This window comes from Enhydra lutris, unplaced genomic scaffold, assembly GCF_002288905.1.
Source record: "Enhydra lutris kenyoni isolate GAN:26980312 unplaced genomic scaffold, ASM228890v2 scaffoldscaffold1, whole genome shotgun sequence".
Classification (NCBI taxonomy): domain Eukaryota; kingdom Metazoa; phylum Chordata; class Mammalia; order Carnivora; family Mustelidae; genus Enhydra; species Enhydra lutris.
Window position 1 is genome coordinate 22,771,154 of NW_019154085.1, and position 26,572 is coordinate 22,797,725.

At 34.4% G+C, this 26,572-nt stretch overlaps 1 protein-coding gene across 1 annotated transcript in view; it reads right to left on the minus strand.

Annotated features, from left to right (window-relative positions):
• Positions 1-26,572, minus strand: part of LOC111138855 (erb-b2 receptor tyrosine kinase 4) — a 785,765-nt gene that overhangs the window by 574,765 nt on the left and 184,428 nt on the right. The window contains exon 3 of the mRNA XM_022490816.1: positions 20,885-21,071. Within this exon, the coding sequence (XP_022346524.1) occupies positions 20,885-21,071 (187 nt within the window). The remainder of the gene's footprint in view (positions 1-20,884; positions 21,072-26,572) is intronic.

Sequence of the window (26,572 nt, forward strand, 5' to 3'; positions counted from 1 at the left end):
GTGTTCTCTAAACTAAAGCGTGCAGTCAAGTCTCTGTGTGAAGGGGTCAAATTGTAGAACTAGGAGTTCTCCAAATTAATTTCTACATAAACAATATTTACAAAAAGATAAATAATTAAATTGTGTTAAAGCTTGCATATATACGTTTTTAAAGCTCAACAGTAACCATAGCATTTTTTTTAAAACTTTGATCAATAAAAAATATTTTTCACTGAGGTGTATTTTATACCTAACTTAGTTTAAAATTCATGGTTTATAATAATAATTTGAAAAGACTGGCTTTCTTGTTTTATATTCTCCAACAATGTACCCCTTTATGTATACCCTCACAAGTCCACCCTTGGTACACCACTGCTCCAGTGTCAGAATTTTACTAGGTTAAGATCTTTTCTTTCCTACACAGCCACACAATTAGTTAAGGGTGACATTAGTTGGTGTCCTGAGAAAATTCAAAATAATGGCCCAAACATAAAGAGTGAGAAATTGCTTTTGTAAATCTTAAAGGTATTTCCATCCCCTTTACTTAAGGGGGATGTAGGGAATATTGCAGACTGGTGGGCAAGGATTTGCAATAGCAGATTGGGGCCTCTACTCCACAGATTATCAGGGATCCAGGCTGATGGGCACTCTGTGGCTTTGAACCTATAATTTTCAAAGAATTATTTTCATTGGGGTGGAAAACGAGGGGCACATACCTCAAATTCTTTTATAGACTAGGTTTAAAAGTGACATACGACATTTGCACTTACATTTAATTGTCTAAAAGTTATACAACCACACTTAAGTGAAAAGGAAACTGGGAAATTGGTTCTAACTGTCTCCTGGGAAGGGAGGTAACATTATTGGTGAGCAACTAGTTGGCTCTACCAAATCCACTTTAAGCCTTTTGTCTGATTTAGCAAGAACTCATCCAGTCCTTAATGTTCCTTAAGTCTCAAGGCAGCATCTTCATCTTTTCCTGTAGAACCACCCTTCCATATGCTGCCATGCCACTTGCCTTAATTAAAATACATTATAATCAAAAGGACATGAGATGTTGAATTCCAGGTACCCTGAACAGAATTTTATAGACATTAACTCTTTCCATCTCAGCAACTAATATAATCTAATGTTCTTTCATAAAGTCCTTTTCCTAATGACCCATACATGCTACCTAAAGACTTGGTAAACACAGAAGTATGATTATATGACTGCTCTTCTAAGTTTCTCACACACTACTCAACCCACTCAAACCCTAGATATGAACGAGGAAAGAAAATCACTTTGTGTTTATACCATCCCTATCTATACTTTCCTACTTTGGAACATTTACTACAAACTCAATCCAGTGTCATGCCCAGATGATCTGCACCCTTGCTTGCTCTGTGGGAAGCCCCTTCTATCATCATATAACCTAGTTACCTCCTCTTCAAACAGCAAACCAGACATTTCCCAACCTACTTCCTTCATCACTGCTTATTCATTTCACTTTCCAGAGCTCTTCTGTCTTAGGTGAGACTGAGTCAATGTGTTATTAATCTATGCCATTGAGTACTAATATAGAAGACCCGCCAAACATTGAATATTACTTTAGTATAATGAGCAAAATTTCATAAGCCATGCATGAGAAAGCCAGACGACTTTCTTTATGACAACGTGGACTTGAAGCTAAATGAGGTACAAAATTTTAATAGAGGTGATTTTTGGTTTTATTATAGGATTGTAGATGACCGCCAAGTAGGACTTGATTACATTATATATCTTAACGTAAGTGCTGCAATTATTGATAGGCTCAGGTTGTAGAAGATAGAATGGTTAAGGGCAGAATGAAGATAGTGACTTATTGGTTAAAGCATACTGTGCCTGGTTTTGAACATAAATGCCATAGATATTGTTTTTAGTAAGTTAAAATAAATGACTTGTTAATGTGAAAATTTAAATATACTGTCAATATATTTTGTTCATTTTACACAAAAATATACATTTAGCCTCATTTTGTTAATTAGGAAAAATAGACACTAAACTTTTTCAGAACATAAGGGTATAATACTACCACCAAACCAATGGAAAGGACATTTGTGTTTACTTCTGGCTTCTGAAATAATGAGCCTGTTTCATCTCCTGGTCTATTTATGTAAACAATGAAGTTCTAAAGTATACAGAGATAATCACCAAGCTCCACAACAACAAAATGCCTTCAAGCAAAAAAGCATGACAGCATATAAGTTTTAGATTCCGGGACACACTAATGTAGAGTGAGCAAAATTAAATATTAGAGTCCAAAACAATCGGATTCTACACAATGACTCTAACTCTGTGCCCCTTGAAAAGTCACTTTTCCTCTTTAGGCCTCATCTCACTATACTGGTTGGTTGGTTTTTCCTTACCTGTAAATTAGAGAGTTGGTCACTTCCATCTCTACCATAGGATATTTGCAAAGAGTGTAAATACTACTTAACCAGCATAAGTGTTGGGAAAATAATGATATTATTTTATTATGCAATCCTTAGTACTTACATTGTAAATGCTCTAAAAATATACAGTATTTAGTATATATATAATACTCTAATAGTATTAGTATTTACTATGTAATTTCTTCTATTAAATAGAGGGATCTTCTTTTATAATGCATACGGTTGTACATCAGTGAGATTTATTTATCACATGATTCTAAAGGACTCAGAGAAGGAAAAATTTAAGCACTTCTATCCTCCTGAAATTCTGAAACAGGTCTCCTCAGAAACAACACCATTTAACATGGGTCACACACCTAGAATCTTCATACAACCCCACAGTAGCAAAAATGATTCACGAAGGACAGAGGCAGGGCAGTGATGATTTGTTAAATTCCACTGAGACCTTTGTGTGAGTGAAAAAAATCCTGTTAAATTTCATGCCTTGAACTTCATCTGTATGTAGAATTATATTTTTGAATTTCCTCTGAGATTAATAATTATAACCTTTTATCAAGAGTGAGTTTGTTCTCAGCAGAGACAAATCCCTCTACCACCCACCCCAGGGAACAACACTACCATTGTCATGTGGACAAGCCAGCAATGTGAAAACAGAGGGCTGCACCTGTTTGTTCACTGTTATCAAATGCCAGCCTGGGGGCTACCCCTGGTAAGAGAGTTTTGACTTCTAAACCACCGAGCAACATAAACTCTTCTGAGAAAATCTTTTGTGTGCAAACAGAGGTTTAGCAGCATGCTTTTTTCCTGGTAGGAAAAAGAACATGCCTCCTTTACCATCAACCTTCAAGATGCATTTATCCTTTGCAAGCTCAGTATTATGAATAATGATATATTAAGCTACCCATGGCCATCCAGATTTAGTTTAAAAGTTAAAGATGATGGATTTATGACAAGAAAATGATATTAGCATGATATCAAACCTATGTATGTCTTGCAAAGAAGTAATTACTTGAATCACTTATAGATATGTTGAATTTCTGTTATTTTAAAAATAAATCTTAGCTTTATATGGTGTATTGAAAAGGACATTTAGCAGAACATGCCCTCCTAATCTATAGCTCTCAAAACAATGTTCTAGATGTAAGGTTAGGATGATCTGAAGCCTAGTTTCAACCTTCGCTGGTTTAGGTTAAGTGTGCAAGGGACACCGAAGTAAACTCCCTTTTGGTTGAAGTGTAAATCTCCTAATAGTTTTAAATAAACAACCACATAAACCAGTAACTAAAAAAAGAAAACTTAGGTGCATATAATAGGTATTCACTTCAGGACCATCTTTCTTCATGCTGTCCTTAGTTAATACAGTTTGTGGTCTCAAATTCTGGGTGTGTAATTTCACAAACCCTGATTGTTGACTGTGGCAGCTATCTCTGTAGATACACACATAGAAGCTGAACATTTATCTTGAGAGAGAGAGACAGAGGGAAAGAGAGCTGTGAGAGACAGGGAGTTGTGCATTTTTGAGGGAGAAAGAGGAGAGAGAGGGGGAGGCTACCATGGTATAGTTCATTTGTAATTTACTCTTTCACTCTTTCTCTTGCCAGGATGTTTCAAAAGAAAGTCCTGTGTTTTAAAACATTAAAAAATTTTTTAATTTGAAAAAAAATAGAAAGAAACCAAAAGGGTTCTTGCAAGACAGACCCTAGAGCTCTTTGAAAACATCAAATAAATCCCCTCCAGCATGTTATCCCTATGTGATGCCTTTGTACATTCATTTCAGCCTGTGGGCACATTTCCTGACACACAAAAGGTTTCAGTGCCATGTTGACAGACATAAACACATATGGATTACTCATTTGCCATTCTGGGTATTGAATTGCATACTGTTTTCTATAAAATTAATTTTATATGAATTAATTACATGAATTATGTGAAAATTAATTTTATGTTCTTGGAAGCGAAGTATTATTTCAGATGGTGATTAGAAAAGCCGGGTTATAACCAGTTGATTATGTGGTTCCTTGCATATGTGTCAATGACACACAGTGTATATGGTTACGCATAATAGTTAGAAACTATATTTACACACACATTACCATATGTATGTATTCGTGCATGTGTGACTATACATGTATACAAACATACATCTATCTATATTATAGTTATATGGAGATACTATATATGTATATACACACACATAGCCTCTGTTTTATTATCTATTTATGAGCCTAGTTTTCTATGTCTCCCTTTGATCTCCTAATTTGTCTTTTGCTTTGGTTCTAGGCATGTGTCAGTGTTTATTTTTCTTTTAAAAACTTCGAAAAACATAGGACCTGTTCACCCTTATGGATTTATTATTTTAATCATTTTACAGAAAACTGATTCTATAACCTAACATACAGAGCAATGTTTTACATACTACGACTTTTCTCTTCTGTCGCAGAATTCAGATTTGAAGCAAAAATATAGAAACAGTTACTAAGTATGCTTTCACGCCACGCAAGTCAGAGAGACATGGTCATTATTTGCTTCATATTAAAAAAAAAATCAAAAAACAAACAAACAAACCTTGGTCCTACTTGCAGAAATACAAGCTATGTTGAAACCTGAGCAGTGATTCTATGCAATCAGGGGTCTAAGCTGCCATTACTCTACCTTACGTATAGGGTAAAAGAATACAAACGAAATGTATAAATAAATCTACAAACATATGTAAAATGCCACCAAGATGCCTTCCCTAAGCCTTTATCTTTGAAGTAAGAATGCTAATTTTAGAATGCAAGCCCTAAGCCTCATGTGGTTCCTGAGTCTGGAAGCCAGGCTGACTCTCCACAGGGGCTTCACACCTCTGCTGTTTTGACAGCACATGTTTCACTTCTGTTTCACACACTGACAGAGAGACCCAGCCGTGCTCTAGCGACTGAGCTACCAAAAACACTATTAGCACGAATCTGCCCTTTTCTTAGAAGTTCAAGTTCTCAAGCAAACAATGAGTAGGTCTTTTAATTATTTTTTAAAAGCCCCAGAATATATCCTTTAAAATAGATCTTAGCCATTTAAAATAAGTCATCAAAATATCCTCATGGCAAGTTCAGCACGTGAGGAGGGGTGAAAAAGAAATAGACTTTGTGTTGTTTCTGCTTATTTAGAACTAAGTATGAAATATCTAGGCATTCAAATCCCAGGCTTTCTTGTGTCATGTGGATTTAAAAGGAAGCAATGATTAATGAGTTTCAGATATAGTACAAAAGTAATCTCTGGGGAAACACATTCTTAGCTGAATTGGTAGCTCTCCCCAGCAGGGACATTTGAATACTTTGAGAAAAACTAAGAAATTAAGAAATGAACAAAAATGCATAGGATTTGCTTGGCACCACTGGGAGACCTTGGCTTTAACTCAGTATTTAAAACCAACTAAATTGGTTTTGTTGCTCAGCTCATGTTCTTTTTTTTTTTTTTTTCCCTCCCTAAAAGTCATCCAAAGGTTTTTTGGTGTGTGTTTGTTTTGTTTTGTTTTCCTGAGGTTTCACCACCTGAGCAGGGACGTAAAATAATTCATTTTTAAAAATACTGAATCTACATTTAATGATATACAGCCAAATATAAATGCATGTGGATATCGTTGCTACAGGACGTTGTTATCCCTGTGCTAGGAAATAAATACACTCTGAACAATCAAACCCTAATAGAGGTCCCTACGTATCCACACGGAGTTGCATTTTTAATTAAATGTTTGAACTTCAGTTCCCAAGCATTCACAAAGCAAAAATGTAGTATCATTCTCTGCTGATTTGGAAGGGTTAATGTCATCTCCTCACTTGTTCTAAGGAAGAAAGTTGAACACTAAGAAAAAGTGACTCATGCTTTCCCTTAGAACTTTTCCAGGAGATAAGCAGCAGATAGGTATTATAAGCGATGAAAGAAAAGGGGGAAAAAAAAAAAACTAAGAAAATTCTTCTTTCATTTCAGAATTGAAAATTCACTACCAGAGCTGTTAGGTGATTTATCTAAGGTACAAGTGGGATGAGAATACAAATCTTCTGGTTGCTGGTGAGATTAGGCTTTTCTAAAATCAAATATATCTGTCAACAAAGAACCAATAAAGAGCACAGCTTACATAGATGTGGCAAAGATCAACCAAAAAACTTAATACTCTAAAATACTTTTACTCCACTGAGAACAATCTAAAGAAGGGAGAAACGGGAAGGGAATTAACATCTATTTTGTGCTAATCACTATTCTAGGCAATTTGCGTGCTTTTTTTTCTATTCAATTCTCATTTTCAGATGAGGAAACTGATGGATAGCACTTAACTGTTTTGACATTTCCCTTGTCAGTAGTAGTGTTAGTATGAAATTTCAAATATATCAGGTTTCAAAGCTCAGGGTTTTTTCTACTTTTTTAGAATGTTGGGAAAAGAAGAGAGTATGTCGAAATGTTTCCACATTCACAAACATACCTTCTTGGGGTCCACAGTCTCTCATGACTCATCTCCCTCTATGATTTCTCCCCCTTTGGATTTCCTTCCCTTCCCCTATGGTCCACCGTGCTATTGCTTATGTTCCACATATGAGTGAAACCATATGGTAATTGCCTTTCTCTACTCAACTTACTTCACTTAACAGAATTCCCTCCAGTTCCATCCATGTCAGTGCCAATGGTGGGTATTCATTGTTTCTGAATGGCTGAATAATATTCAGAGGGGAGGAGGGAGGGCGAAGGGTGTAATAGGGTGATGGTATTGAGGAGGGCATGTGCTGTGATGAGCACGGGGTGTTATACTTAACTAATGAATCACTGAACACTACATCAAAAACTACTTATGTACTATACAGTGGCTAACAGAACACAATCTAAACACACACACACACCCCTTCTCATCCAGAACACACAGGCTAGATTTCAGTTGTGAAAATAAATCCACATGCTCAAGCAAAAGTTATATTTTGGGATCAAGAAGCTTTCAATCATTTCATTTCTGAGCTCTATTTTTGTTACTTTGCCCTCTCCCAAACTATTGTGACTTTAAGCCCAAATGTAGAATGTATCTTAGATACAACAAAGGCACTTAATTCTCTGTAACTGTTTTACAATTTTTTAATGGGTGAAAGGTAAATCAGAGAGCTATAAATGGCAACAGAGTGGCTCTTATACAAACATCATATTCATGTATGGATTTTCCACTGTTTGCCCCTTGCATCTCACTGATTTTATAGCATTTTTTTCAAAGGATTTTCTCCATAGTACAAACTCAGTGGTTTAAGTAGTCATTTGCAATTATAATTAAATACATTTTTTTCAGGAAGAAAACCATTTGGGGCCTGTCATTTTATATTTATCTATACACGTGAAATTTAGAAACACACTCTAGTTTGGGAGCTTTTATTTCTATTAATTTGAGGAATGTATATTACTATTTATTTCTTCTTTAAAAATCTAAGATTTTATGATTCAGAAGGAATATGTTTCAAGTCTTCTCTGGTCCTGAATATCTCTTAGTCATATTTAAATGGATTAAAATGTAAATGAGCTGAAAATTTACACTAAATCTCTCCCTGATTTAAATTTAAATCAGACATCAAAACTGACATGAGATGGCTCAACAAATACTAAGTTTTAAGTATTTTTCAATATTTTCATTTAATAATGAATAAAATCTAAAGTAAGAAGCCACTGTGCATTGTAATACATATTAAATACATAAAACAATTGGATAGCTACTTAAATTATGCAGATGGTTTTCAATGAAATCACAAAGGAGTTGATGACCTATATATTGTGACCTCTGATGTATTTATTTTACACAAATGGTATTTAGATTTTCTTAATTTTTAAGAGGCACTTGAACCAAGACACTAATTCTTGATTCACCCCTTTTCCCTGAGCACCATAGGCCTGCATTTGAAGCATGATACAATTTTAATTGCAAAGATTTATCATTATGACATGTAATTTCTAAGTACATGAAATGACAATGTAATGCATAGGTGTGAAATTCAGCCACACATTCACTATGTGAAAAGTGACAGCAATAACATAGGCTGCTTCCCTGCTTCATTTCATTTTTCTAGCCATGCTATATAAAAGATATATCTAGAGATATGTCAGGTACTCTTTCATTATCTGTTCCATACTTTCCTTGCAAAACGTACTAAACTGTATTCTTTGAGCGACACTATAAAAGCTCACGTCACATTTCATTGTATTTTGTAGATAACTCATAAATGTGGATTACAATTGAGTTATACATGAATTCCAGAATTTATTTTGTTCATTTACTTCTAATTAATAAATGAAAATGCATACCTAAGCACATAGAGACTGACATATAACTTTTCAAAAATCTTTTAAATTGTTACTTCCCTCTAGTTCCTTGAATAAAATCATACGTCTGGAATAATATAATAGAAAGATCACTAGACTAAGACAAGGACAAGAAGCTCATCTTGACAGAACACACTTCTAGAGCTATACCAAAACAAAATAAAGCACATGCCAAATACAGTTATTTATCTGTTCTTTTGAATTCTAGTATTAATAAAGGAAAGGTCATGAGGTCAATTTCCAGTTAGAATATTTTATCTAATTCTGCTCCTGTACTCTCCCATTTCAGTTTCTATCTATAGGAATAAACATAAATATCCTCACAAAATACTTTTTAATATCACAATAATTCAACCTACTTGTGCAATATGAATCCATTTAGAGTCATTTAACTCCTTAGGTAAACTATCTGCACTAAACCAATTCTCATTAAGAAATAAAATGGTAGGACTGCACTGTAAAGGTGATATCTGGATCGTAGGAGTCATTTCATAGATTCTCAACTAATTAGTATATAGCAGAAGATGAGAAAAGTTCCATGTCATGACCTCCTTCCATTTCATAATCCCTATAACACGGTGAGACAAGGAAAATCTGGAATTACACTACCTAGCTTCAACTCTGAACTCCATGAATCACTGCGTGCTCTCTGGCATGTTACCCATTATTTTGAAACTGCAGTTCTTTATCTTCAAAAGGGAAATAACCACAGTAACCTACTAAATGGGGTTACTATAAAGATGAAGAGAGATCAGGTTTGTAAATAATTGGCTTCTATCTGGTAAATGCTTATTAATTATGGATATTAATAGTAGTAGTACTACATACATCCTGGGCTTTATTATGCTATATGTATTTTTTGTTTTCTAGATTTATTATGCTAAAAGGAGTAGGTAAAGTCATTAAAACAAAAGGCAAACAGATTAAAAGAAATCTAGTAATACATATAATTTAAAAACTAGAATTTATAGGCATGCTTGGGTGCCTTAGTCTTGATTTCGGCTCAGATCACGATCTCAGGATCCTGGGATCAAGTGCCCCTCTACCCACCCATTGAGCTTTGCTCTCAGAAGGGATCTGCTTGAGGAGTCTCTCTCTCTCTCTCTCTCTCTCTCTCTGCCTCATCCTCCATGCTCACTTGCTTTCTCCCTAAAATAAACAAATAAATCTTTAAAAAAAAGCCTAGAATTTATAACAGGATTTTTCACTGATCATTACCAGATACATAATTTACACAATATAGAACCATCCCACTAAATATTAAAGCAAATTGTTTAGAGAATTTGATAACATTAAAATTAAAATATATTCTTTATTTTGTCAATAGTTGCCAGAATATGCCCATTAAATATGTCATTAAATATATAATTAAAGTTTGAAGTCCCTTTATTTCATAGCAATCAAAAATGCTTTTTTGATACCAGCTTTTTTCAACGGTATTGATACTGAAAATTAAACCTCTAATTTGCACCTCAGAGCAAATGAAATGGGGTAATTTGAATGGTTTTAGAAGAAAGAAAATGTTATGGTTCACTGTTTTTCTTTACTTTTCTCAGTAAATATTTATCAAAATTATTATGGTTTTTATGATTCAATAACCCAAAACAACTTGACTTATCCTATAAGAAAATTATAGCCAAGAAATACAAAATATATGGCAGAGAATAGGTCAAAAGTATTAAAAGTAGGGGAAGGGAAAATATTATGAGAGCTACAATAACAGAGAATAGCACTGTGTTGAACTTCTAGGTAGACTGGCAAAGAAGTGAAAACCTTCTTTAACCTCTAATATCCTATGACAGTTGTAAACTCTAGTTGATGTCTATTACTAAGAAAGCAAAGTTTAAAGGAAATTCCTAACATAAACATTCTTTTTCTTTTTTTGCTTTGAAACTATATTTTCATCTCTTTTGCCAGTGGAGTCACTAAATCAGATAACTCTCAGAAACAACAACAGAAAAAAAATAATAATTCAAATTTCCAGGTTAGCTTATTACATCAAAAGGTGTTGAGCTATGGAAATTTATACTTATTTATTCCCTGATAGATACAGATGAATGGAAAATTCCATTAATCATTTATGAAAAATTGGCCATTTCTATTATAACTTGTATGATATACTTTCATAGCAGTTTCACCATTATAAGAATAGCTATTTTCTAGAAAGTTATTAAGAGTTTGTTGTACCTCTATTCTCTTTATGTATTACTATATTTTATCAATTCTAAGATGCATTTTTCATATTTAATACCTCTAAAATCTTGATTCATCATGCAATCTTTTACATTTCTGTTGGGCTTTCACTTTTTCTCTTAGTGTGGCCTACAAACAATGATAATAAATATATTTCTTAATAATTAATTAATAATAAATAATTAATAAATATTTCTTAAAATTGATGGTGACTTAGATTTGATGAAATATGGCAGACATCTATTTGATAAAACATTTTATAGAGGAATTTATTTTGTGACTTATTTATTATTAAATAAATATTGTGTTATGTATATGAACTTTCAGTGTGGAATGGAGAATACTAAAGACATGGGCATTGTTTATGCCAGAAAGAATCCTCAACAGACATCTCAAAATAGTTTCTCTGCTAAAAAAAAAATCATTATACTCTCCTAATCCTTATGTCTTTCAATGAAGTCATTTAAGAAATAGACACTGGGGCCTATCTATAACTAGGTACTTATATATTGTGGGAATGAAGATAACAGTAAAAACCTCATTTTTTAAAAGTCACATTTCTGACAAATGGAAAATCTGTTCTAATAACCAGAACTTAAAGCACAATAAGAAGCAATGCAGCTTATTCAAATATAAGATCTGGTCAGGTCCCAAATCATAAATGACATTGTGTATCTTACAATTCGATTATATAGGCCTAATATGATTTCAATGATCATAAAAATAGGCTGTTTCTATTATTCTTACCAAAAGCATACTTCCCAAATAACAATGAATAATATATTCATTGCAGGAACTGCATTTAATGCTATTTCTATAACTTACTATTTAACTTTTGCAACCATCTTACAAACAGAGAGTTCCCATTATACTCATTTAAAGATGAGGAAACTGAGGTTTAGAAAGTTGAATCAGAGGATCTGAAGGGAGGGAGTCTCAATTCAGAGCTGATGCTCTGATTCTTCATGATATTCTGCATGTAAATATCCTTGCCTACAGCCCTGGGTTCATTAAAACATGCTGTCCTTTTAGTACTGCACTGTCTAATATGATCACTAATATCTTTAATATTGATCACCTCATGTGGACATTTAAATTAAAACAAATTAAAAGTAGAAATGCATTTCCTCCAAACTAGCCACATTTCAAGTTCTAAGCAGTCACATTTGGCTACTCAGTTGTGCCACAGAATTGAATATTTCCATCATCACAGAAAGTTCTATAGGGCAACTGATGCTTTTGAAGGTAAAACAGATTAAAATGGAGGCTGTTGACCCCAAGGAGATGCTTGACTATAAATAATATAATAACTGGGAAAAATACTTTCCCAATGCTTTCACATTGTGGTTGGTAGGTAAATATTTGTCAGAAATATAATATTTACTGAGAGAAGACAAGTAGAGATAATTTAGAATAACTCATATCTCAGCACAGTGTCTTGAATATCCAGGTGGAAAAAAACAAAGCTAACAAATATTTGAATTGACATCACTTTCCAAAAGAATCCTGAACTTTTCACCCATAAAATTGAGCCTATTAATAAACATGAGTTATGACTAAAAGTTGAATTTTATTCTTATTGCTTAATTTATTTTTTAAAGATTTTATTTATTTATTTGAGAGCGAGAGCGAGAAAGCATGTGAGAGAGAACACAAGCAGGGGGAGGGACAGAGAGAGAAGCAGACTCCCTGCTGAGCAGAGAGCCAGACAAGGGGCTTGATCCCAGGACTCTGGGATCATGACCTCAGCTAAAGACAGGTGCTTAGCTGCTTAACCTACTAAGCCACCCAGGCACCCCAGTAAGCTTGATTTTTAAAAAGCCACAGTTGAATGTCAGTGTCTATAAAATTAGTTAATAGATCTAATACTTTTAAATCAAATCCAGTATATATAATATTTGCCATTTTGTGTGTGTGATTGTATTTTATTGTCACCTTACCACAACTTTTCATAGATAACATTCATGATGTATTGAAGTATACAATAATTAAAATCAGAAAATTATTTCTAAAATACAACCTTAAGAGCTTCTGTTTAAAGTTTGGATTATTATTCCTATAGCCAATATAGTATTTCACAGAGTATAGTCTCACCTGGAGAAACTATCCTAAACATTTCTTTTTTTTTTTTTTAATTTATTTATTTATTTTCAGCGTAACAGTATTCATTGTTTTTGCACCACACCCAGTGCTCCATGCAATCCGTGCCCTCTCTAATACCCACCACCTGGTTCCCCCAACCTCCCACCCCCCGCCCCTTCAAAACCCTCAGATTGTTATCCTAAACATTTCTTAAGAATGACACAAGAGGTGGTGCCTGGGTGGCTCATTAGGTTAAGCCTCTGCTTTCGGCTCAGGTCATGATCTCAGAGTCCTGGGATCGAGGCCTGCATTGGGCTCTCTACTATGGAGGGAGCCTTCTTCCCCCTCTCTCTCTCTGCCTGCCCCTCTGCCTACTTGTGATCTCTGTCAAATAAATAAATAAAATCTAAAAAAAAAAAAAAAGAAGAATATCACAAGAGGAAGAGATGGAAAATACATCTAAATTCTAGAACAACGTGCTCTTATTAGCCACAAGACTTTAGGTCTGGTTTCTTAGACGTAAAATTACAATAAAGATACTTTCCAGGTCAGCATGAAGAGGCTATGTGTGAAACAAAGAAAAGGTGAAAGCACTTGTAAAGTATAAAACTCCATAACAGTAGGAGATATTATAATAATCATGCTTTCAGTAACATCTGAAGACAACAATGTGTATCCTCACTTTTTCCTCTGACTGAGAGTTTTAGGGTCTGCCAAGCTTGGAGCTGTCTCTTCTAACTTAACTATCTATCTTTATCTCTATCTCTATATGATAAATATATCTCTATCAGAATTATTTTTATTACTGATATTTTATATATCTATATCTATAGGTGGATAGATGATAGATAATTTGCCAACTCTTTACGGATGAATGTCTGCCACACCAAAAAGGTAATGTCCTGGGATGAGGGTGAGGAGGCAGATATTCTGATATCTTCACCGCCTTCCTTGAAGTGAAATGAGGGACTCACGGTGATCACTATCAATTTCCCTCATTGCATTTGGGACCCTGAGGAGCAAAAATTCTCCCCCACTTTCTAAATGTCATAAGCAAACAAGCACATTTTCCCAACAAATGAGGTTCAAAAAGGGAGTTTTTTGACCTTGCATGTTTTCTTTCCTTAGAATATGTATGTTTTCTCTCTTAGGAAAGGGAATCTGCAGTTCTTGGACTATCTTAGGGACAACAAAGAATGATGACAGAAGTTTGAAGTCTCAAGTAGGGAATTTTCCTGAAAGACTTCTACAATCCTAGGTTTCCCCCAATATTTTTCCTAAAGATGCTATAGGGATTGATAAGAATGTAGATCAGAGAATGGCTTACCTTCAGGATCCCTAAATGGGACAGAAATCAACAACGGGGTTGCTTTTTTATGACTTCAGCAGATTATCCTAGTATTCACAAATAAAAATGTGAAAGCTAAAGGGGAAGGAATAATTCCATTTCCTGAAAATCCCACCGTCTCATGCCTTATTTCTCCAGTAACAATATCCCCTCTAATGAGTGGTACAGCAGGAAAAGAAATTCCCATTTTACCTTCATTCAATTCCATAAATCCACTCATCAGTTCTCCAAAGCTAAGAATGAGTCCTCGAAATATGTTGCCATAGCCATTCTAACTGATCTCATATTTAAAATATTTACTTTCAAATATATTTCTGTTTTACCTGTACACCAAAACATATCATTATAATTTCCCTTCTTCTAGTTAATACACACTATCTGACATGGCAGGCAAACAATCTTCTTTAAAAACATTGATCAGAGTATCATTTTTAGAAACTGTGGACCTGATCTAAAAATTGATGCCTTCATAAGAATGTGCCACTCTTCACTGATTCCATCTGTTTCACAGTGTTTTCACTATAGGTTAGTTTTGATCAAATCATTTTCCAAGTAATTTATGCTTAAGCTAGGAGTATTCTTGGAATCATTTTTTTTTTCCTTCAGATATCCACAATACGCTGAGTAGTTCTTCTCATGTAAATATTAGCAGTTACCTTTGGCAAACATTGTATTTAACAACAACTCCTGAACTAGGCTAGTTGAACTCACTCAAACACGAATAAGACCTTTCACAGAACAGTTGAAGAATGCTTAGCAACTCTAGTGTCAGAAAACAAACTCAGAATGAATGTCTCTTGTCTAGGTCAAGGCAAATGTCAGGGCCAATGAAGGGTGAAACATGAAGATAGAGATTTGAAATGAAGGGCTGGGGTAACAGGTGCTTGGCATGGGCACTGAAAGACGGGCGAGAAGTGCTATGAAGTACTAAAGACAGCGATCACACTGAGAGGAGACAAAGAAAAGCCTCAGGCTTCTCCCTGCCAGAGAAATAGAGCCTGTACATAAAATAGCTTCAAAGTGGCATCTGAAGAGACATTGAAATTTGGAGCATCTTTTTGTCTAAACAAGTCACTTTCCAAGGCCCCAGTGAAGCAACAGGAACCTATTTGAATATGCAGAAACAGGTACAATTGTTTTGTCAGTGAGCTGGCACAAAGAAAAGCTAGGGACAAAACAATATAAGGAAAGAAGATGAAGGTTTCCTAAGCATACGCTATGTGAGAGGTGCTGTGGTTGACAAGTTCTCTACTTTATTTTTTTTAATGTCTGTAATACCATCCTGAGGTAGAATTTTCTTCTCAATTTTAAAGATGAAGACTAAGTCTCAGAAGGACACTCAGATTGTAAGTGGTGATCTGACATTCGAATAGATTTTTGTTTTTTGTTTTTTTTCTGATTCCACACCCAGGGTCTTTGACATACACTGACTTGATTACAGATCGCCTGTCCATTTCAGTGTTAGGTCATTTACTTGACTATCACTGAATAATGCTGAAAGGGTTTGAGAAATTTAAATGTTGTTACATCAGATGTTCTATCTCCTGATCTAAGCATTTCATTTCATTTTTAGTCTACCAGAACTCAGTAAACTTAATATATCCTTCCCTTATTATTGAGGGCTCCCAAAAATAACTTTAGCATTTTAATTTTGTTTAAAATGTTTGCTTCTCCACATATCAAATAATAATCTAATCAAGATGATCCAGTACACAGTTAACCAAACAATTAAAATAGCCATAAAACATTAAATAAAAGCACTAATACAGGGGCGCCTGGGTGGCTCAGTGGGTTAAAGTCTCTGCCTTCGGCTTGGGTCATGATCCCAGGGTCCTGGGATCGAGCCCCGCATCGGGCTCTCTGCTTAGCAGGGAGCCTGCTTCTTCCTCTCTCTCTGCCTGCTTCTCTGTCTACTTGTGATCTCTGTCTGTCAAATAAATAAATAAAATCTTTAAAAAAAGAAAAAAGCACTAATATATGAATGTGTTGGTCTGAAAATATGGAGAGTATTTGGTAAAATTTGGAAAACATAAATTGCATACTGGTATTACCTCAAATTTCACCTATTCAAAAGAGATATTCTAATAATTCATAAAATGGAAATTCAAATATTTAAGGTGAAATTTTATATAAAAAATGTACATGTTTATGTAGTAAATTTGTATTCAGGTTTTCATCATTATAAATAGATTATGAATAATAGAATAGATATGAACCTAGGTATTTCTCAAAGATTCCTTCATTTCTACAATATCACATATAGATGAAATTGTACAATATTATCCAGATGAGGTAGTTTTATAAATTCTAGAAAGGAGAAAATAATAGTGTTTTTTGTTGTTCTTCTTCTTTGATTTTTTTGTTTTTTGAGTTTTTTTGCCCCATATAATGAAACAACTTTTAGATTTTGGACAGACAGGTAACTAAATAAGTAGAAGCTTGTAGACTTCAAGTTGTAAATATATTAGCTGTTGGTTTGAATTTAGAATAGGGATATTTGGTTAAGAAGGATCTGATAAAAACAAACAAAGAAACAGCAGAACCCCATCATGGGAGTGATTAATAAAACCACAGCCATGTACAAGTGACCTTAACAAAGGAAGTAATGAATTCTCTCCAGTCTGTAGTCCTACCATTCTCAATGGGCTCAAAATGATTATGTGCCTGAAGGACCCATTGATGGAAATATGGCTCTCCCCTGACCAGAAAAAGATGACCCAACCTAACACAGCACCTAGGGATTGCCAAGACAAGTTTTTTACTCCCTTTTACATTGTGTGGCATATCCCTGGCCTCAGGACCTGCCTCTTCTCCACTCTGTTCCACCTCACTGACAATGAAGCAGGCAAATGTGAGCAGCAGCAGTAAAACAAGTTTTCCAGATCGTATGAGTATGTTTCTTGTCTTTGGGCACAACGAGAATGAAAGTCTCTAGGTAAGATCTATAGTAATAATTATAGTCCAAGGAATAGCTTTCGGTGAGCATCAAGCTAATTAATAAGAATATGTAAGGTGGAAGATAATTTATGTCTGTGTTAAGTGGCATCCAACCATTAAACCTTATATATGACAGTCCTGAAGCTAATCAAGCCCCTTTTATGCAAAGCTAGAGTTTGTAGGAGGTAAATGTAATTTAAAAAAAAAAGAAGTTATATTATTCTAAAGTCAATGTTGCAAAAAAGATTTTAGGAGAAACAAAAATTTTACATATATATTGAATATATATATATATATATGTATATATATATATACACATATATATGTGAAATCATAATCTCATCATTTGTTACAATCTGCATACTTCTTACCGCCACAAATAGTACTTGTTATTTACCTTGTTGAAAGTGTTTAAAAATAAAATTTTGCTTAAAAGGAAAATTGACCATGATTATTATTGTCGTTTTTATGGTTTACCATTATGCAAAGTTGGTACCAAACCAAATGGCGAAACAGAAGAAAGTTTACTCCCAGCATCTTGCTAATCTCCAAGCTCTTTAATACCCACATGTCTCCATTCATGAAACATCCATGAATGGAAACTCGTAGTATGCTCTTTTCATTCTCACCCCAACCTAAGGAGTATTTCTCATCATTCAGTCACAAATTCATCTCCTCTCTGTCCCATTCCTTCCCTTTTCTCTAGGAGATGATAAATGAATGAAAATTATTCAGGTCAAGAAAGTGAAGAGGTTAACTAGGTATCATTTCTTGGTAACATAACTTTAATTAAAAACAGAACAGTGTTTCTCAGACTTTTGTGGCCATGAGAATCATTGGAGGGATCCTTAAAATACATATCGATGGGCCCCACCACAAGAGTTGCTGGTCCATTAGGTCTCAGGTAAAGCCCCCAAATTTGCATTTCTACCAATACTCAGGTGATGCTGACAGAGTCGGTTCTTTAAGAACTGAGTTAATATTTTATTTTATTATTTTATTTTATTTTACTTTTTTATTTTATTTTATTTATTTTTAAGAATGAAGTTACATATTTTAATTCACTAGGACAGTTAAGTAGTGAGGCATCTGACTACTTAGCAGGTTTTCTATTCCCTTTCATATTATATAAGACAGCCCTAAAGTTAGGGCTAACCCTGTAGCCCTACACTTAATATAACCCTAAAACTGTTTTAAATTTTTATCAGCTTGCTTTGTATAGCATATAAACAAACAAGATAGAACAATTATCTTTCCAAAACACAAAAACAATCTTATCTGAAGTGAATTACAATGTTTGCGGGTTACTTTTCCAGGTTACCTAGAACACTTGGCTCTTTAAGATACAACTATCAAGCAAATTTCTTCCCCAATTCCTCTCTATGTGTACAGTGAAGTGTCTCTTACCCTTTCCCATGTATTCTAACACACAAATAGAATCGTGCTTATTGTGTGACTTCTGATTTTCAAAATTGGAGTTACATTATTGATTTTAATCAACTAGAGTAAGATCAATGATGCTGGGCTGATGTTCAATTGTAATTCTCAGCCACCTGATAAATATGTTAAGATATCTGGACAATTTCTAAGTTGTTTAAATTTCCCACCATTTATTTTATTGCACTTTTCTTTATATTCAAAAATAAATTAATAATAACTCTTGAACAAATGCATTTTTTGTTCTGAACAATCAATTCATTCCTTAGCCACTTATTAGTTACGTAGCCACTTATTAGTTAGTCACTTATTTTACACACACACACACACACACACACACACACAAATATTATAAGACTTTCTTGCAGATTAGAGAATAATGTTCTTGAAATTACAGTGTTGTATTCTGGTATGACACAAGCTATCATGATCATAAACAATCATGGTGTGAGCTCACTCAATAAATAAGGTATGTAATAATTTTGATTAAATAACTTAAAAATATTTGAGTAGTACTAATGTTAAATGTAAAAATAAATGAGGCTTTAAAGATTGATTTTTTTGGATGAAAAGATTATTCAAATAGCAAATATTATGGAATAATAACATAACTCAAGTATTGTAAAAAGTTCAAAATGTATTCATTTTTTCTTTAATATAAATAAAGGATGATCATTTAATAAACCATAATTATTCCTATGTAAATTTTAACCAGATTATATTATTTTTAGACTCTTCACTTTAATCATTCAATTTTTCTCTATCCATTCCATTTCTAAAATTCTTCCTATCATTATTTCCATGCAAGTAGCAATTTAGTCAAAAACTCTGCTCTTTAGTAAGGAATCTATCTTTGGAAGGAAAGAACAAAAAAGTAAAATGTTAATGGAGGAATCTACAAATTCTGAATAATTTTCATTTACCATTATGCCATCAATTCTACAGCAATCTTATCCAAAATAAATAACATAATCAGTATTTCTTTCTTCATCCAAAATATCCAATTTTAGCTTACATGTCTGGCTAACTACGAAGCTATTTCTATTTCTAACTTAAAATGATGCAATTTCTAACTTGAAATATCTTATACCCACTATAAATTAAAGAAACAAATAATTTTAGTAACCTGACAATATCAATGTTATTTTTACTTAGTATTTTGAGGCAATACCTCTAAAAATTGTAATTTTTTAATGTCAAGAAACATTACCACTGAGTGGACTCAAACACACATAAAATCACTATGTCTTTTGACGCAAAATATAGATGATATTAATTTAGGCTAAATTAATAGTTTAAACTCCTTTATCCCACTGTGAGATGATAATTAATTACTGATTAGCACTACTTGATTACAGGCACACATAGCAAAACTCTTGATTAGAAACCTTGTAACAAACCTCCTAGGATAGCCTATATGTTCAGTTGAAGCCTATATGAGCTATGAACTATATGGACTGAAAGGTTATCTGCAAGACTGCCAGGACCAGCTTACAAAACAAATTCCCACAAAGTGCTGTGTTGTTTTTTTTTTTTGTTTTTTGTTTTTTTGCAGCAAGTTGGTAAGTTTAGGTTGTCAGCAATTACCTTTTTCCAATCTTAAGGGGGAAAATCAATAATAATATTGAAACGGTTTAAGAAAGAATTTCTGATGACATTTAGTGAGTTACTGAATAAGATAAATCAAAACTAAATTAGTAAATCAAGGTACATTTTCCAAAAATAAGGGACTGTGCAAAATCTAGATTAGTTTAACTAGATATAAAGGCTGTGTATTTACTGAGCTCTAACGAAAGTGAAGGTTATGGTGTTATTTATTGCAGAGATTTGATGATATGGTCCACTGTTCACCTGAGACCACCAAACAGAGCATTCTTAAACCTGCTTCCTATCTCAGTTTTCAGTCACTGAGCATTTCCTCGGAGTGTACTTCTGTTCAGCTGAGATACAGTATTACGGTATCTTTCAGACTACACTTACAATATCTGTAAATAAAAGCAAGGGCATCACAAGGCATTATTTCCCATGTAATGAATAAAGATTAGATATTTAAATGCTTTATAGTGTTCCTCAGTATAACACACACCACAGTAACCATACACACATATGTGTATGTTTATTGCATTTAAATTGATAATGAGAGCATATTTCCAATTTTGTATGTTTTCCTTACCTGTCAAGTTCTTCAGTCCAAGTTCTTGAAGTCCAAAGTTCCCATCTTTTCTATAGTTTAAAAATACTGCCAAGGCATATCGATCCTCATAAAGTTTTGTCCCACGGATAATGCGCAAGTTCTCCAGAGGCAGGTAACGAAACTGATTAAGAGCCACTAACACATAGCCTGTGACTTCTCGAATAGACTGAAAAGACAAAAACAATTGCCTTTGTTAAAAAAAAAATTAGAGATTATTTGTCAGTACATTAATTTCCCCATTATATTGTAAATAATTACCTTGATAATACAAGAAAACAAAAGGTTAGATTCTCATTTGAAGTATGAATTGTACTCTTTAAAAAAGTCATGAATGTGGTTATAGTAAAATAATGGATTTCATTTATAAAACATTCTTCATAGTTGGAATCTGAATATAATTAAAGGAATAAATATCTCATTTTCAACAGACTAAAATGAGGTAAGAACACCTAGATATCATACGAAGTTTTTATAAGAAGCAGCAAATTCATAAGCTTATCACAAGTAAAACGAAGCTGCATCAGTCTGTAGACCATGGGACATATTTTAAACTGCTATACTGATATTTAATGCTATCATTAGCAAAGACAGTTAGCTTATATGTTTCTGGGAAACACAAATACAATAAACAATATGCATTAAAGACTGATAATAATCTCTAATTTAATTACAACCAAAAAATTTTAAAAATTTTATTTATTTATTTGAGAGCAGAGAGAGATTGAGAACAGGGGGACGGGGAGGAGGAGGAGGAAGCAGACTCCCTGCTGAGCAGGGAGCACCTCTCCTCCCTCCTGATGCTCAGTCCTAGGACCCTGAGATCAGGACCTGAGCTGAAAACAGACATTTAAGCAGTTGCACAACCCAGGCACCCCTACAACCACACTTTTTATTTTTACTATCTATTGTTTAACATAGCATAAATTAATTACTTGAAAGTTTATGGTACATTTTAAAGAAAGTCACAAAAAAAGCCCTTAGGTTTCATCTAAAGTTAGTTTTTTCAGTAAAATAACCTACATTGTGACAGCTATGAACAGCAGGTATTAAGGTTTTAAAAAATTAAATATATATTAAATATAAATAAGTATATAATGTATAAATATATAAAAATAAATATATAATATATAAATATATTAAACATGAAAATATACAAATAGTTATATATATATATATATAAAATGCAGAGGTGGTAAAATGTTTTATGTTATTTTAATGTCAATTTCATGTCTGTATAGACCTCTTAATTTCGATGTCCCAGTGTTCAATCCTTGGTACTGTCTTTTCTATCTACTCTCATTCCCTTGGTGACCTTATCCAGTTTCAAGGTTGATGATCTCCAAACTCTTACTTCCAACCTGTCCCCTAAACTCCAGATTCCTATCTAACTGCCTACCCCACATCTTCACCTGAATGCCCACAAGACTTCTCAGATACCCCTAAGCATATATGAATACACATCTTCCTTGCCCCAACCTTCCAACAGTCTTTCTCATCTCAGTTGTGGTCAATCCATCCTTCTTATTATTTTGGCCGAAGTCTTGGGGTCATTCCTGACTCCTCTCTCGCACACCAAATCCAATCCATCCTATTTGTTCTACCTTTAAAATGATCAGCAATTCAGTCACCTCTTATATCAACCACTGCTATCATCTGAGCCATCATCATTCCCTTATCAAAATCACTGCTATAGATCTCCCTATTTCTAATTCTTTTGATTCCTTATCATGTATTCTCAGTTAAGGCTGGACCTGATTTTTTTTTTTTTTTTTTTTTTTTAAGTAGGCTCCATGCACAGCATGGAGCCCAACGTGCAATACTTGAATGGATGACCCTGAGACTGAAACTTGAGCTGAGATTAAGAGTTTAAGAGTCTAATGCTTAGCTGACTGAGCCACCCAGGTGCCCTTGGACTTGTTTTTATTTTTTTAAAGATTTTATTTATTTGACACAGAGCAAGCGAGAGAGAGACACACAGAGCAAGCATAAGCAGGGGAGAAGCAGTCTCCCTGTTAAGCAAGGAGCCTGATGTGGGGCTTGATCCCAGGATCCTGGGATAATTACATGAGTCAAAGGCAGACACTTAACAGACTGAGCCACCCAGGTGCCCCGATTGTTTTTAAAACGTAAATCAAACCATGACACTCCAATTCTTAAAACCCTGAAACATCTCCCAAGTCACTTAAAATAATAGACAAAATTCTTTCACAAATGAGTCAAAATCTATCTGTTCTGCCTAATGCAGCAACAACTAGCCATATGGGCTATTGAGTAATTGCAATGTAAAGCTGTTATGAACTGAAATGCGCTATTTTAAAGATTCCATGTTGAAATCACATTTTAGATAAATTGAGCTATATAAAGTGCATTATTAAAGTTCATTTTAGGGGCACCTGGGTGGCTCAGTGGGTTAAGCCTCTGCCTTCAACTTAGGTCATGATCTCAGGGTCCTGGGATTGATCCCCACATCCAGCTCTCTGCTCAGCGGGGAGCCTGCTTCCCCCCTCTCTGCCTGCCTTTCCACCTAGTTGTGATCTTTGTCAAATAAATAAATAAAATCTTAAAAAAAAAATAAAGTTCATTTTAACTTTTCTTTTTACATTTTTATTATGGCTACATGGAAATTTAAAATTATTTTTTTATGGCTGTCACTACATTTCTGTTGCACAGTGCAATACTATATGATCTGGTCATCAATTCTTTTTATAACTTTTTCTTTAACTCTCTGCCTTTCTCACTCTATTCCAATTTTGCTGGTTTCCTTGTTCTTCTAACATTCCAAGTGCGGTCCTACCCCAAGGTGCTCACTATACTCTTAAAGGCCTGAGTTTCTTTCCCTTTTATTACCTTTTTGGTTAACTTCCTCACTGCCTTCAAGTTTTCTGTCAAATCTGTCCTTCTCAGTGGAAGACAGTGCTGACTAACAATCCTCACAAACTTTCCTGCTTGAATTTTTATTGTCTCTATAGTATTTCTCACCTTCTAATTTACTATATAGTGTATATATTTACTATATTTAGTATTTATAGTCTGTCTCTCCCTTTCTCAGAATATAAGTTCTGCAAGGGCAAGCACTTTCATTTGTTCATTCGTGTCTCATGTGACCACAACAATACAGGCACATAGTGAGACACCAATAAATATTTGCTGAGCACTCTTGCTTTTCTCTGCCCATACCTTCACCAATAGGTAAAGTCCATAGAGTCAAGAGAAGTGCCCATCTGGAACCTGTATTCCTTTTCTCTAGAGAAGACCCATGTTTCAAACCCCTGTGATCCCAGAATTTCATTCCCAAATTGCCCTAATCCCTCATCTAGATCCCATGATATCATCTGTCCAGTTCTCTTCCCCAGTCAGGGGACTCTGCCACCAACAGGCATACACCAAGTAAGGATGGGTCCAGGTGCAGATGTGTGAGTGGAAAATACATAGATGCTAAATGTACAGGCCAAGGGTCCATTCACTCTGCTCAAAGCTTCCTATAATACTGGTTAAAGAACTGGTTAGAGGAGGGGCTAAAGGCTGGAGTCCATCTCTCTCCATGCCATCATACTCCTGAGGAGTCCAAAAATTCTAACATTTCACCTGCCATCCAAGTTATTATAAAGATATTTCTGTCATTAAAAAAAAAAGATATTTCTGTCATAGTGGGAGGATACATATTTTAATAATAATTATTTGATTTAAAATAAATAATAATGACACAAAATATATAGACCTTCATTTATACTCTCATTCCAGGTGCCTCAATTCTTAGGAATGAACCTGCTAACACTAATCACCTAGAAAAGTAGAAACCTATGGAGCAAAGGGTCCATTAAATGGATGAAGGGTCAAGGAACCTATGAAACTATTCATGTCTGCCACTGGACTGGGAACTCTAAGCCACTGTAGGCATTCCTGGGACACTGAGTATTTTGAATTAAAGAGATGAATGCTTAGGGAAATAGAAAAAAAGAGGTGAAAGGTCAACAGTGGCATGTATTATTTGCATACCACATTTGTTTGAAATTGTATTTGCCTGGAATAGTCTACCCCTGGGCCTCTACAAATCCTCCTTCAATCACTGTTCCAATGGTTGAACTCTAATCCCTTCGTGTTCTTAGAAGAGAGATCAAAAATATTTTCCAATATCATTTGGTCTAAAAAGTAAAATTCTTTCATTCATTATAAAGACAATTTATCCTTTAGCTTGTACACAGTAATAATCAAGTGCTCCAAAGTACAGTGATAACACGAAGATAAACACTGGGGATGGAGGCTGTATTATCATCAGTCTTTCGCCTAGAGCATGTCATAGTGTCTATCATTCTTCTTAATGCATTCACCATTAGCTCCAACTTCACTTAGAAATCGAGTTTAATTAGACCCTTAGAATAATGGTGAGAAAATGTGGGCTCAACTGCCAAGCAAAGATGAGCTCAAAAGAGTTCACACTTACTAGGCTGCACACTTGCTGGTTATGCAGTCTTGTTAAAATTGTTTACTCTCACTGAGGCTCAGTTTCTTTATCTTGAAATAAAAGATAGCAACAACTCTATTAAAAAGATTTTATAAGGATTAGAAGATATAAGAAAAGTGTCTGGAGGGAGGGACCTGGGTGGCTCAGTCAGTTAAGGCTTCAACTCTTGATTTTGGCTCAAGGCATGAGCTCAGGGTCCTAAGATTGAGCCCTACATCGGGCTCCCTGCTCAGAGTGAAGTCTGCTTGTCTCTCTCCCTCTGCTCCTTTCCCTGCTCTCTCTTTCTTTCTCTCTCTCAAATAAATAAATAAAATCTTTAAAAAAAAAAAACTATTTAAAGAAAAGTGTCTGGCAAACAGTAAATGTTCAATAGATGTATCTATTATAAATGTTATTATTTCTGATAATAATCCAAACTATCAGTAGACAATGTGATTTGAAAATAAAAATAATTATACATATTATTACATTGTCTTTAATTTTTATTATATAACCTTTATATCTTTTTTTTTTTAAGATTTTATTTAATTATTTAGGAGGAAGAGAGAACATGAGTAGAGGGAGAGGTTCAGAGGGAGAGCAAGAGAGAGGAGCAGACTCCCCACTGAGCAGGGAGCCAGACCTGGGGCTCTATCCCAGGACCCTTGGATTAGGACCTGAGCCAAAGGCAGACACTCAACCAACTGAGTCACCCAGGCGCTCGCCCCCTTTATATCTTTTTTTATTTCTTGCCTCTTCAACTTGTAATTTACTCCTAAATTACAGAACTGGTTCCTTATACTGTTTCTATGTATGTTATAGCCTTTAGTACAGACTCTGGCACTGAACAGACATTGATAATTTCTGTTGAATGCACTAGAATTGAAAAGTAGAAAACAATGCTTATGGTCTTTTTAGATACTGTTTTCTATTGAAAATGATTTTATAAAATTTCTGCTAATAAAAAACATTGTTTCAACAACATAATCATGACTTGAGCCCAAGGACCACAGTGGTAAGTAGAAATCATCAGCATACCCCAACAAAAAGAAAATCCTGACTCTAGCTCTGGCTCAGTACGTTTTGTTCCAAGAAACTGCCTATTTTGTCAACTGAAGAGTGAATACCTACCTAAAGACATATCTCTTGGGGCGCCTGGGTGGCTCAGTGGGTTAAAGCCTCTGCCTTCGACTCAGGTCATGATCCCAGGGTCCTGGGATCGAGCC